The 15,928-nt window shown below is 30.6% G+C and overlaps 1 protein-coding gene across 3 annotated transcripts in view; it reads left to right on the forward strand.

Moving 5' to 3' along the window:
* Positions 1-15,928, forward strand: part of PCB (Pyruvate carboxylase) — a 953,241-nt gene that overhangs the window by 267,932 nt on the left and 669,381 nt on the right. For all 3 annotated transcript variants that reach the window (XM_089592494.1, XM_089592492.1, XM_089592493.1), the window contains exons 5-6: positions 10,082-10,284; positions 10,361-10,622. In XM_089592494.1, the coding sequence (XP_089448620.1) occupies positions 10,082-10,284; positions 10,361-10,622 (465 nt within the window). The remainder of the gene's footprint in view (positions 1-10,081; positions 10,285-10,360; positions 10,623-15,928) is intronic.

The following is a 15,928-nucleotide window of genomic DNA, read 5'->3' on the forward strand; positions in this document are numbered from 1 at the left end:
CACTGTTTTGAAATAGAAATAAAATCAAAATGATTTATTTGAAAAAATTCAAAGGAAGTGACGCTATTTCTTACAATCAAAACAATAGCCCTACTTTAGATACTGGTAAATGCTCTATCTTAACCATTTTTTATTCATTCTCATTTATATTATTATATACTGCCTTATTGTAATCGCAATATTATTGTAATTCAAACATGTAAATTCTAAATAGTCTTCCTGCCACATCTAGAACTGAGGACTCATCTCCAGGCACATAGAAATTCTTATTTTGCTAGTAATCATAAATTTGTGCTGGGATCACACCTTTCTTCAGGTTCACAACATGTGTGTAATAGAGGTATATTTTTAGAAAATACTGGACATCCTTAAAACTACTCTGCAATAAATTTGGGCATCAGAAGAGTCCACTCAGATTTAAGCAATAACAGTATAGACGAAGCACATGTTTAAAAAAACCCAAGAGAAGACAAACAGTGTGAACTAGAAGATAATGTAGATAAAGGTGTTGCATCTTCAAGTTTAGTATCTAAATCAGAGATTAAGATATATCGTTTATACATCGTTTAAGGATTCTTATCATATTTTCATTAAGTATGAGGAAACATTTAAAATCAACCTTCGATGACTTTTGTCTTCTGGGTGAAATTTAAAAATTTTATTTTTAAATGACAAATTGTAATTTGAATATTTAGATGATTTTACAACTGGTATTATAAATATTTATATTAAAACTATGATTTAATAATAGTTTCTTACGTAATTTTTAATTGTCCATCTCAAAATATAAAAGTTCGGATGATCAGTCGGTGATTTATTCATTATCCAAATAGCAAGAAAGAATTGACATTAACTTTCTCCATAAAATTTTTTTATTCCGTATATTTAAGTTAACCAAGCGAAAAGCACTTTTCTAAAGTTTTTACAAATTTATTAGCTTTCAGTTTAAAAATATTTGAAAAAAATCTATTTACAGTATAATCGAGTAATTTAATACGGGATACATTAGAATACATACCATCACACGTCAACACTTAGCACACGTTTTATTCCTTATAACAGGTTTTCCAGTTAAGAGGGCAATAGAAGATATCAATTTATATTATTAAGTAAAGAATAATGCTTATTAAGTTTGCTGAAATGGGCTAAGGGTCTTTGTACCTTCTTAGCGTACAGGTTTGATGACATTAATTCCAAGAAAAATTCTCAATTAAGATTTATATATGGATAAAATTTGTAATCTTGTCACTTATAATCAATTCGTAAAAGGCCGACAAAAGTGAACATAGATTTTCTAAAAATATAAAGTATATTTTTGTCTGATAAATAATATTTCATGATTTATTTATTACTAATATCTATTAACGATGTTCTAGCCTCTGTATGACTTTGTCGATTGAAAAAATCAGTGATCGTACTTTTTCCGAAACAGCTTCCAGAAGAATATTGCACTGGAAGTCGAAGTGATGTCAGTGCGGAAGGTGCTTTGTATTCGTCTTACAAAAAATTTAGGGCAGATGCAATCTAGACATTGACATTTATTGGTGTTGACACAACTAAGAAACAAACAGTTTGGAATATTTTGATTACAATTACATTAAAAATTTATTTTGAAATTTAAATCAGTTGTGACAAATCGTATGTATTAATTTATTAAGGTAAAAAATAGTGTTTCGAAGATTGTTCTAAAAACTTACTCATCGGAAACAGACACCATTAAATTTGGACAAAAACTGATTAATATTTCTCAGCTGAAAAAATTACTAACATTTTTTTTCAATTTAACAGATTCTAGAAAATTTTGAACTTCTATATCGTGAAAAACATTCCTTGTTACTTAAAAATTGGACTAAGATATCAAATCTAACTTTTTTAAACGCAGAAAAGCATAAAAAAATTCTGATCTCTAAAAATTTGTGAAAGATAAAGTGCTAGTTCCTAAAGACTTGTACTATGCTAAACACAAAATTTGGTATTTAAATAATAAATAAAGTTTGATAACCAAGTAATGACATATACTGCGCTATGAACTCTGCAGTCACGTTATCACAGCCAGACTTATTTGTACTTTACAATTGGAATTTTTGCTCACAATGTACGTTTCAGTATTTAAAAAAAAACTTATACGTCACGAAATTCCAAGGACTTTCACAGTCTTTAATAGTATTTTTTTTTTACACTGGCAGATATTTAAGCAGTTTTTCTTATACTTTTCTACTGTGCTTTTCCAAGTAGGTTTTTAAAACTAAAGGCGGGAAAAAAATTCAAAACAAGAGTTGTTAGATACTTTCATAAGCCGGTAATGTACGTTTTAAGTTTAATAACGTTTATTTTAAAATTTACTGAATAGTTTGAGCTTTATACTTTTATTATCTATAATTTCAGGATTTACACGTGAGAAAACATATGATCACTTTAATACACTTGCAAAATATTTATGATAAGTCTTTTTAATTGACCACTATGCCATACATTATTGTAGGCGGACTACGACATGAACTGACAGCAGTGTATTTAAATATAAGCTCAGCTTACAAGTATTTCGTAAAATCTATTTGCTTCGCTATGGATACGTTATATTAAAACTAATGTAAGCTACTAAAAATAATAAGATCGTAATATTTAAGGCATTACAAAAACATTTCACAGTTATTCGATTCTTATGTCATTGATTTTCTTAATACCCCACCGTTTTTCGTTGTTGTAAAATTTGTGCGAAAAATGAAAGAGCTAGAGAAAAAACTAAAAGTTAAAATAATGGCTTCTCTGAAAAAAGGTTAACAAAATAACAATAAATCGAAGCTCCTCAGTAAATAACATGAAAAATTATAAGGGGATGCCCGTACTTTATTCCATGAATATTTTCGAAATTGTATTGTGCATGTTGATCTTCTTTAATTTTAAAGTTACCATAAAACATCACAAAGTTACTGTTATCTTTTTCTGTAAGTATTAATAAATATTTTTTAAACACGGAATTCTAAAATTTTCAGTATTTATTAAATGATTTTTTTCTATTACTTTCGGACTTTTAGAAAAAAATTTGTATCAAATTACTGATTAAATCGTTATATAACAGTGGTGTCATAAACATAATTAAAATTAAAATGACTTTCAACTCTACAATTCCTTATTAAGTTAAAGAATCATGCCTGTGATTTGATAACTGTCCTAACATTCCACGTAGTTGCGTTTAAAATTTCGTTGATATTTTTGATGACTTTGTTTCATCAAGTCTTATTCCAATGTTGAATGCAGAAATTAAATGAGAATCGAGTAATTCAAGAAATAGATCCGTTATTGAAAAAATTCAAAATATTTTGAATGACAATAAGAACGTGTTTAAGGTAGTTCTTTCCAAATATATTGGTTAATCTAATAAATAGATATACTGTATACATACATCATCCCGTATTAAAAATATCAGAGTAAAATGTGAATGTCTTTGCGTATACTTATCCATACGTAAGAATATACATCTATCTACTTGTATTTATGTGACAATGTGACGTTTCCATATACGCGATACTTACTTAGTTATCCCCCAAAATCAAACGAAGAGCACTTTTTTGATTACTGTTTCTTCAAAACTTTGTGGTAAAAAGTTCATAAAAAAATGTATGTGTTTCTCAACTATCTAAGGTAGTTTTTTAGTAGTTTTCCAATTATTTATTTTTTTTCTAAGAAAGTTCAACACTGTCAACATAACTTTACCCAATTTCCACTGTCAACTTTTGTTACTTGCAGTTATATGAGTTCTGGACACGAAGTTGATCACTTTTGGCAGAATCACCTGTATATATATATACACACACACATATATATATGCATATATATGTATATATATGTATAATTAGGTCAAAAAAATAATTAGGCATTATTATATTTTACAAATATATATTTAAGAGTAATAAAAAAAAAAATTCGTAAAAATGAAGGAAAGATGGAATGTGAAAAAAAAGTATGGTTAACGTCAATACAACCGATTTTATTTTATTCTTAAAAGCAATTACAAAAAAAAATATAACAAGGATTCACACATAATCACTCTTCTTAAATTTCAACCAAAGTTCCTGACTCACAGCAACGATAATTTTTAACCAACAACTACTGAGGGCAGCCCTGAAGTAGATAATCGACTACTTCTGTAGCAGACTGCTGATTCTCAACCATGTGAAGGATCCCTCTGGACTGATTTGAAACCTGAAACAACACTGTACTTATTGAACAAAAGCGATCAGATTTTTAATACATACTTATATGCTTGTAAAAATATACATACCTAAATAACGTGCTGGTCCTTCAAGGAATAACTAGTCAGGGCAACGGTTAGCACGTTCAGAACCAGTATCAGAAACGATCAAGTTGTGATTGGCTCATCAAATGACTTGATCCGGGTATTCATTTCCCGATTGCGGATCAAGTCTTAAGAAACAGCCATCAAAAATTGTCTTCTGGGACAGCAAACATCTACCACCATGTTCCATACTGTTAGGTTAATGTGAAAATATAGACATATAAATGTACATAAATTTTGTTAGACAGAAGAAATATAGTGCCATTCAAACTCTGATGAGGGCACCGTACTGGTGCAAGGATAGTTGGACTATACATGATTACCAGTAGACTCTCCCTCGAAATTCGCATACCAATGTGTACTGCATGGCATATATATACGTAAGTGGATGACGAGAAGAAAATAAATAGAATCTGATAGAAAGGAAATATCAGTATAAACGAATGTAAAAGCATGAAAAAAGCAGAAGTAACAATACCAAGGAAGATAAAATTTACTCATATGATTACATTGCAGGCAGGTCCTTCTAATTCCCATGCCACTACTAGCTGCAGGAGTATGCACTTTTAATTTCATTACAATCCTGACCTCTTAGATTGTTTAGTGTGTTCTGGACTGCCTGGTGCATTTTAAAGTACAAGTAAGAGGGCCAGCAACATAAAATACCAGAGGACCACAAAATCTCCTCTAAACACCCGATCACATCGATACCTTAAAAATAAAACAATAAGAAACGCACTTTGAAAATAAACGTATAATATTGCACCATATGTTTTTATGTGTTTTAGTATAAACAGTTATTTAAATGTTTTAGTTGTCTTATTTTTAAATGCAATAATTCTTTGTAAATGCTGCTTACTGTTTGATAATATTTTCATAGAAACTGTGATATGCTTGTACAAGAGTGATGAGGTACCATACACTAAAATTCCATATTTTTATAGATATATTTATGTACCTATGTTACAAATTATAATCACATTTTTCACTTTTTTTCTGCCCTCTGAGAACGCAGCATACTTGTAGAGCACAGAGTTAATAAAATACAGTATGCGCTATGCCAACGAAATAAATTTTTTTTCTAAACTATTGGGTAACTGAAAAATACCTATTCCTTTATGAATCTTGTTCAAGAATAATTCAATTTCTTCGAAAATATTATAATATAGGATGCAGTACTGACATAGAATGAATGTATTTAACAATTAGGAAAATTAAACATTTCTATATTAGTCCATCCAGAGTCCGATCAGAGAATTGAATCTGATTGCAGCGAACTAGTAGATCACACAATTAAATGAGTATAATAATCTTTATTACATTAACATACATGAATTGTTTAAAATATTGGATCTGAAAAATCTTTTTTTCTTTATATAGATCTACCTGTATTGTAAATCTCAGTGCTGCCACAACAAAACTTGATGAAGAAAAAATACTCCTGAGTTGTCTGCTTCTTCAAACCAAATAAGTTGACTGCTTTTTTAACCCAAATTTGAGCTTGCTCTTTTTCCACTGATTTTCTGAGTTGGCTCTTTATTTTATCGAACTGTCGATGTACACACACTAAAGAAGTATATATGTGTAAAAATGTTACGTAACATTAATATCAAGTAAAACAGTTTTAAAATCTTCTTAAAAAACGTATGAAGAAAGTGTGGGAACATGAAAAAATATGTACTAATAAAGGACAACAACAAAAATGAATTAAGTAGGAGAAATAGGAACAGAGTGCTTAAAACTACCTTTTTTTCTCTAAGTGGATATGATAAAATAAAATACAAATAACGTGACATGAACACTGCTTTACCTCAAGCATGTATGCAAAAAGAAGACGTATGTCAGGTGTGATAGCATCCCGTTCATGGACGTGTCATGAATGGCATGCTTGACGCATTTTATGTGGATATCAAGCCTCTGAAACTGAATAACAACAGGTGAGCCTACAGGATGGCCCGGCACAGGTAGCCAGGGAAGTTCATGGAGTTAGTTGGGTGGATACGGTAGTGGAACAGTGGCCTAAAGTTGCAGTTACGTTGCACTTACGCTACAAGAAAAGAATAGGGCATGTGAGGCAAAAAAAAAGCACGAGATTTTTTTTTACAGATAAGAGAATATAACCAAGAAATTAACATAGTACAACAAAATGAGTGTTCGTATTTCAATTTAAAATGTCACAATATTACTTATAAAGTAAAATCATACAGCTATGGTTACTTGTATAATCATACATTAATTACTGTTTTTCATAATAGAAGGCGTTTGATAAAAATCTTCTCTTAAGATTATTAACTTGTTATTAAAATGTATATGTATATTACATAGATCATGCAAAATCCTTTTTACTATCTCTAAAGCTTTTTTTGAAATTATGAAAACCTCATTTCAAGTCGTTCAAATGACTTTACGCAAATTTAATTATAGCTTCTCATTTGAAATGGCCACTAGATATTATTTTACGAACATTGACAAATTTTTTCTCCTTATTTATAAAAATCAATTTATTAATATCCTTTACGGAAAAAGATTTTCCAGATTCGCTGAAGCAATTTTAAAAATAAATTATAGCAACTTATTATTACTTTTAAAACACTTGCTTATTTACTGATAAAGTTAAACTATTTAAACTTTGCGTCTTTACTTTCCATTTAGGCTTAATCATTGACTTGCATGGGTATGTCCAATTGTATTCTACTTGTCATTAGTTAATATCCCACACAAAAAAGGCTTTTCCAGAATCTCCACATCTATTTTGAAAATAAATTTTATCAACTTATCTTAACTTCTGAAAATTATCAATAGAATTATTTCAATTAAACTTTAACTGTTTGCTTGGTGGTTTGAGAATAATAATTGATTTGCGTGCGTATGTGCAATTGTATTGTACTCACATAAAAATACGTACTTATTCCATGCCAAGCAAGTTAAACCTTTCCTTTTAATTTATACGTGGTTTTCTATTATGGAGCATGAAGTATATTTAAAGAAATAAGAGCCATTAAAAGGAATTTTAGAATGGGAGAAAACAGGAATGAAATTGTTTCGTCCTCCATCACTAGCTTGAGCTTATCAGAGTGGCGTGCTAGTGATGTAGTCATAGATAGAACTTTTTTTTAAATTTAAACTTGTTGCCTCTTATGTAGAGCACAGAGTGGATTCAAAGAATAAATTAAAAAGTTAGGTCATGTTTGTCTGTGGCTAAATTGCTAGCATGCCACAGTAATGACTTCCAGCCAGCGATCGAGGACCAAACGATTTCTTTTTTTTTTTTTTTTCCTATTCCTAAGTTTTTTTTTTAGTGCACTCTGTGCTTTATAAAAAAGGCACTAACTAAGAATTTTAACTCAAGGTCAAAGTTTCTTGGAAGTATTTATTGTTCCATCGAGAATCGCTGGAACATTTTTTAGTGACGCAGCAACTGGGGTCATTGTGAGGCGCTCTCTGGTGAGCGATTTGTGAGGGTGTAAGTTTGATGTGCATGCATAAGGGAAGGGCACTTAGGTGAAAGGGGCCAAGGAGAGATGAACGTGAGACAGCTAGGCTTAACATCAAGACTACGAGAAGGACCATCAGGGTAACTGGTCTGGGGCAATGTTCATGGAGTGGAGTCCACCGATGTGTTACATGACAAGAACGGCCAAGTAGAATCACCAGATCAGCGATCAATATTCTGAGGAGTCTCAGCATCGCAGTCATCTATGCATCTGCTTACTCTGTTTCCAGGAAATTTATTGTTGCGATAGACAATAAACCATGAGGGCTCATTAGGAACGAAACGATACAGCCACGGTGGCATAGGGGTAAAGTTGCAGTTTCGTCAATCTCTGAAGTAAAGCAGCATTTGACGAGCTTAGCACTTAGATGGATGACCGTCTGAGTCTCGCCGTTTCGCCTGTGCTGTTGATGTTTTGAGATACATTGTTAACGTGATCATAAGTGTGACTAAGTATGTCCTAGTTTTTATATGTATAAAAATCTGGTCAACCATGGAAGACATTTACCTTAAATAAAAAAGTCATGTCGTAGCTGTAGAAAGATGATGTATAAATAAAAATAAAAACTTGCATGGCATAGAGTAAGTATGTACGCATGTGTGGCTGTAATGTAATTTCACGTACACTAACGCGCAAATAAATAATTATGCTTAAATCATCGACTAAAGAGTTGGAGTTTGACTTGGTCAACTTTATTAACGTTTTCACATATAATTATTAAAAAATTTTTATTATTAAACTAAGAATACATAGAATAAGAAATATAACTACAGAATATAGTTGCCACGGTGTTGTTAATGTGTTTTAACTCAAATTCATATGGTGTCGGTGTCGCCACTTTCTTTAATATACATATTTTATCTTTCATTTTAAAAGTTATATTAATACTTAGAAAAGTCCGAGTTTTTATATTATTAACAAAACTTTTAGTAAAGTTATTTTTTTACTAATTTCAAATTTTATAGCCTTTTGTATTTTGTGATTCCTACAAGCGTGCAAGAAATTTGTTTATTTTACAATAAGTTCTTTAGGAAATATTATTGATTTAAGAATAACGTTCGAATAATCTCATAGCAACTGCTGTACTTATTAATGTATATTATTTAATCTTCTTATGCGTTTCTAAATCTTCAAACAAAAAAACCTTTTTTTTACAGTTAACATTCAGTTCAAAAACAACCTTTGATAATGTTTTCTATGTACTGTAAATAGTTCACCTTGTGCAGATTTTTTATTTCCTTTATTGTTTATATCCATATTTTTAGTTTGTAATAAAAAATACTTTCTTCCGATATAGTAATGAACGAAAGTGATTTGGCAAGATTGTTAATTTTATTTGGTTCAAACCAGTCTGTTAAAAAACGTTTGCAATCTCTTGATAATTTTGTCCGTTGCATTTTCTTTGAAAATTAATTCTCTATTACTTCTGCAGTGTGCAGTGAGTTTTGAGCTTTGTAACTCTTTCTATAGCTTATTTAATTGATTACAAGACTTGAGTATCAAAAAAAAGTGAGATATATTCAAAGTAAGTCATTGAATTTATATGCAGTTAACTGTTTTTATCTTTAAATTTACATTGTAGCTCCATTTTTATAAATAAACAGATGTATTAGTGTTTAAACCATTACACAGGATGCTTATTATTCAATGTATTATTGATTTTATTAGCTTTCTTTTACAATGGAAAAAAATATATTTTTAAATAAGAACACATCCTTTGACTAGACCTTCATGTTTATACCCTTAATTTCCACTGTTTAAGGTGAGCAAGCAGAGTGCTCAGCAAAAAAATTTTCACTTTTACCTAGATGTTATTGTACAGGGGTTTTTAAAGCGTCACGTACGTTAATAAGTATTTTACTTATTTATATATAAAATTTATGTATGATTGTATATCTGTATAAGATTGAATGATGAAAGTTTTTAACGCTCTTATGTGTTATTAAAAATTTTTTTTCAAAAAAGAAAAAGAATAACAGAAAAACCATTGTCAACAATTATCATTAATCAAGTTTATTATATTTCTGGAGGAGCTCTTCTTGAGGAAAATGCCATCATAGGACAAGGAAAATATAAAAGGATATTTATTAAGTTACTAACCTTATACCAAGGGACAGGGTAGTGAGCACTCTCTCTCAGTCTTAATATTCATCTAGTATATCATAAAAACAAGAGTTTCCTTATATTTTACAAAGATTTATTAAAAACAACTAAATACAATTACGTATTAATCTTAACTGTATCTTTAAGCTAGATTGTACTTATAACTTACATGACTTTTGTATACTAGGTCGTTGAGATAGCTCCTGCCCCAAGATTAAATGTTGAAGTACAAAAAAAAATGACTGAGCATGCTGTTAAATTGGCCAAATATGTAGGATACTCAAACGCAGGAACGGTTGAATTTCTTGTTGATGATTCTGATAACTTTTATTTTATTGAAGTAAATGCTAGATTGCAAGTGGAGCATACAGTAACAGAAGAAATCACTGGGTAAGCATCAATCTTATTATCTTTAAGGTTCATCATATGTAACGCAATTAAAAGTTAATAATTCACATAATTGTAGAGTGGATCTAGTTCAAACGCAAATTCATATTGCTGAGGGCATGACTTTACCTGAACTTGGCATGACCCAAGATAAAATTACCTCTCAAGGATTTGCAATTCAATGTCGTGTTACGACTGAAGATCCTGCAAAAAATTTTCAACCAGACTCTGGTAGGATAGAAGTCTTTCGTTCCGGAGAAGGCATGGGCATTCGCTTAGATGGGGCTTCTGCCTATGCTGGTGCCATAATATCGCCTTATTACGATTCTCTTCTTGTAAAGGTAGGACAATTTTTTTAGTATTCATAACAATTCTCTGGTTTCTGTGATACAATGTACGCAATGGCATTTTTAAATGCACACAAACAGAAATCGTTACTCATTGACCATTCTTGACAATTTTTATTAAAAAAAAAATTTTTCAAAAATTGAGTTTTTAAGCGTAGTGTTCAACAAATTTTTCAATAAACGAAGTAAGAATAGTAATTGTAAGAACCTTTAGCAGCATAGAACTACAGCTTCTCTAACGATTTAATGGCTTAAGTAATTTTAAAAAATATAGGAAACCACGGATCTAAAAATCTCACTTGAAAAAGACTTTTCTAATTCTTTCTCAGTAGTAACACTTAACTTAAATGCTTAAATCACTTGAATGCAATATAAACTCACAATTTCATACTCACATACATATTAATCGATGGCAAAAAAAGTGGAGCTCAGCAGCCTTCATGAAAATGAGCATAGATACCTTAAGAGTTCAGTTGATAAAATGCACAACTGAAGTTTAAAAGAAATTCGCCCAATGCAGAACAAATAGTGCCAGTATGAAAGAGTGAGCACGAAAAGTTTGCCCCCCTGTGTACTGCGTGTAAAATATTCGTAGGTATAGGTACGTACATGTTTTTTTATTGTATTGCTTTAATCAATCAAAATCTTCGATTACTAACATAAACATGGACATAATTATTGAAACAGAGTTCGAGAGTATACCTCATAAAATTAAATTTAATTCTGAAACGCTCAAAAAAGACAAGTCACTTTGTAACAGCAATCATGCTTGTTATGTACAAGAACACAGGAGCAATAGTGTTAGTTTCCAAATTGAGGCTTTAGTAATTCATCAAACATCCGTCTCCTCAAATTTTTTTTTTTTATGTATATTTAAGAGTGAGTTGACCATTTTGTGTGAACAAAATTGACAAGTATATAAAACTTCTTGCCAATGTGTGTCTAATGAAAGCAAAAATTGTAACCTGTCAATATTGTTGTGGATTATTTTAATTATAATAAAAGATTATCAAAGACAAATTTTGAGCAGTCATGGGGCAAACCAACATTAAATTAAATTGGAAAAAAAAATATTCATAAGGGCTATTTTTTTCTAAGTATTTAAACCGATGAAAAAACGGATGTCAAGACATACGAATTTATAGTTAAAGATTTACGTGATTTACCTTGTTCTCTACGTTCAGCCTTAGTTTGAGAACAAAGAGCTCATTCTTTTTATTTTATGAGGTCAGTAATAAGCCATTTAATTGATTCTATATGTCATAAGTATAACATAAGAATTTATGCAGTATCTATGCAAAATTTATTTATTTATACAGAAGTCAATGATGCGTATCAAAGTTCTGAAGTCAACATTAAGTTTTTTAACAAGTTAGTGGAAAAGTTTTATCAATCTCACATTGTCTTAAATAAAACACAGACACTACAGCTGTGCCAGGAAATAAACAATCAGTCAGAAGATCCCAGATGGCACAAAGAAAGAATCCTAAAAACATTAGCATGTAACAAGGCTTATGCTATCAAAATTAGGAGAAAAATAAGTGCTGAACAATCAGCAGTGACTATGATAAACGTAAGCAATATAATCACAGCAGCAATAAAGTATGGTTTGGATCATTAGGGTACTGCTATCAACGAATATCAACAGTCTTATAATGTATGCGTGCTGCAAGTTGATGTTGTTGGTAAAGTTTAACCATGATCTGTACTAGTTTTGATTGCATTGTTGTTGAAGATAAGTACATTGATAGACTAGATGAAATTAAGTATCCAAGCTCTTGTGAAAAGCAATGTATTGTTGATGTTGAAAACCAAATATGTAACGTCAAACGCTTACACTTTAATGGTGACACTGTAGAGTTGAAAGAAAGTTCCAAATATTACACACAGTGTCAGATTCAAATGTATATATCTGGATTAACAGTTTGTAATATGTATGTGTGTTCTCCTGTTGGTAGCTGGAAGGCTGAAGTACACAATAAAAAAAAAACTTGTTACCACGTGTGTAAATTTTTATTTTTATTTTGAGTACAGTTTAAATTTTTTTTATAATAAAATAAGCCATGAATGAAAAAATATCTCAGAAAATAATTTTTTCATGCCAAAAAAAAAAACGTTGAATTTAGTGGTATTGATATGAACAATATTACCAAAAACAAGTTTTTACCTTAAACCTGAAAAGGTTAAATAAACTGTAAGAAGAAGTGTGTTTTAGTATTTAATAAAACAAAAACTATTTATTTATAAGATCGACAATTTTTTTAAATATTTGCATGAGATATCCATATTTTTCCTAATTTTTTAAACGTCCGTATTACTCTGCACTGTTTTTACAATAATTGGTGGCTGTAAATTTAGTAAAATACAACACTTGTGCACTATATTATTAATACACTAAAAAAAATGACTCGGTATCTTTTGAAATATTTTACAATTTAATTATCTGCATACGTCTCTTGTATTTCTTACTTGCTGAACTCAGGTGCTCTTAAAAGAAGAGGCATGATAATAACAACAACGTTATTTCCGTTCACATCTTATTTTGTTTTAATCTCGGGAAAGCCTTTATCAACTAATACATCACCTTTACTTTCTAAAAAGTCTAGTAGTCCACTATTAACTGTGATTTGTAAATCACCTTTCTACCTTCCGCACATGGAGACTTGAAAGTGAATAATCCACTAGGAGCACATCCAATCAGAATTTTAGCTGTTATTATGTGGTTAGAATAAGAATAAGTGAAGACTTGCTTAATAATTCTAGGTGGCACATCAACAGGGAACTTGGTACAATTAATTATCACCCAAGTTCTCGCATAGTTTGGCTTACAATACTCATGCCCGGTGTTGTATATGACATCTTTATTCAACCACTTTATTTACTGTCGCAGAGTTCCTGCCAGATACACTAAGGTCTCAGTGAAAATTCGAAATAGTGTTGTACAATGCAGCTGAAATATTACAGCCAATGCTAAACAACTGAGACCATTTTCTAACTTTCATATTAAATGTTAGATGATTATTGTCTCTGGATACGGGACACTTATCAGACTCATTAAAAAAATTGGCAAGTAATTTGGATAAAGCAAATGTTCAACCGGTTCGTGCTGTCTGTTGATCATTATTTGAACTAGAATTCATTCCAAAGAAGCCACTAGTCTTACCTGAAAAATTATATGTATCACATGCAATACCCTTGTCTTCAAAAGTTATGTCTGCACATTGTTTGTCTTTAGTTTTCTTTCTGTTGGGTACAGTAATTCAAAACACATCACCAAGAATTTCAGGTTGGATTTGGACATCATTAATAGTATTATAAACATATGAGTTTCACATAAAAGTATTCGATGGTCTATTGTCAACCAGTAAGAAATTTTCTTAAGCTTCTTGAGCAAATACTTTTTCACGGGATGATATGATTTGTCATGTACACTTGCATTAACTTTCATTTATTATATCAGTTGTAATACAGTTTTCTGTTGTTAAACTATTATGATTCCCACAATTACGACGTTGCATGAATTTTTTATGTCACTTTACAGCTTTTTCTACATTTCTTTCTTTCTGTTAATATAAGAAAATATTGTGAGAATATAACTTGGACTGCGTTCAATTTTAAATTTTGCATTTCCAATAAAATGGGCACTGTAGATATAATCTTTTGGACTTGGATTCCATGCTGACCCATGAGGCCTACAATGACACCATCATACTCAATATACAGGGCATATTATAAATACGTTCTTATAATGTCGCGTTAAATTTACTTATCTTTGTCTCCAAACTGCTGCGATCCCATTAAACCTTTGTTTTTTTCTGTGCCCAATAGTTGGAAACCTACAAAAGTAATTTTGTGGGCTGCTTTTTTGGTACTTCGGTAGGATACAACACAGAACTAAGTGAAAGGTATATTTGTATTTTTGTTGACTCAAGAAATATGAGCTCCTCTGTTATTATTGGAATGCAAAGTGTTTTGGGCATGCAAATGTTCCAAATAAGTTGCAATATATGAGGTGATATGCCACTTATTATTTATATGTACAAAAAAATATTCATACGTTAACAAGTATCTACAACTTCACACTTTATCATATAATCTAATAATTATTTCTTATATCTACGGGTAGGCTGATAATGTTTACAGGGATCAAAGTACAACAGATTCCCGATGTTGCGCACCACTATCGATTCTTTTATCTTCTTCTTTCAGCTACACTAGGCCAATAAATCACTGCTTACGCGCTCAGACGTAAAAAAACAGTGCTCTTATTTTTAGCCAAAAAAGAGCACAGCTAGAGCTTGAATTAAAAAGAGCAGAGCTTACACGCTCAGATAATAATAAGCATTCAAATGAACAGAAGCACGACTCAAGCGTTCAAGAAAAAAAAACGCGAATTATCAGATCTGAACAAAAAGAAACGCAGCTCGTACGTTTGAATACAATCAATCATGACTCGTCACATTCAGATGAAAAGAAGTACAGCTGTGATTGACACAAAATTCAGGTGCAATTCAAACGCGAAAGAAATGCAATTTATAAAAGAGCCTAATATTCTCAATCAGCAACAAACACTATATTCTGCTATAAAATGAAGAAAAACGTGACGTGTTTACAATATTTTTTGTTACTGTATTATAAGATATAACAATCATTTTTTTCTTCTAGAGAGAACACTGAATCTACTTTTAAACTTACTAATAACCTATTTTAATGCAGATTAGGTACAACTTACATAAAGTTGAAATACGATTTTTCGTTGAAAAAGAAAATGTGCCTTAGCTGGCTAAGTATAAGTAATTAGAACCTCGACTATCTTTAGTATTATTTAGTCATAAATTTTACTCTGAGGTAAGCAAACTTCGACAGTAATAAATACAACTGGTTTTTGATACTATTTATAAAATATGCTTTTAGATGAGCAAACATTGGTGATTAGGTATCAAAATATTTTTTAGTATTATTTATTAATAAAGTGTGCCTTAGGTAAGCAGGCTTCAGCAATGAAAATCCCAACTATTTTTTAGTTTAATTAATGGATAAACTATTCTTCGGGCAAGCAAGCATCAGTAATTTGCAATGCAACTGTCCTTGGTACGAGTTAATAATTAAATGTATCCTGTGACAGCTAAGCATCGGTGATTAGAAATTCGAAAAATTTTTGGAAATTTTTATCAATTAATTTTATCCTTCTGTAGCAAGAATAAGTTATTTAAAACCCAATTTATTTTAAGTATTATAATAATTAATTAAATGTGCAATAGGTGAGAAAGCATAAGCACAAACACAACTCTGTATACGGA

This window comes from Copidosoma floridanum, unplaced genomic scaffold, assembly GCF_036245765.1.
Source record: "Copidosoma floridanum isolate Cflo_tuat_1 unplaced genomic scaffold, Cflo_Japanese_pri ptg000018l, whole genome shotgun sequence".
Taxonomy (NCBI): domain Eukaryota; kingdom Metazoa; phylum Arthropoda; class Insecta; order Hymenoptera; family Encyrtidae; genus Copidosoma; species Copidosoma floridanum.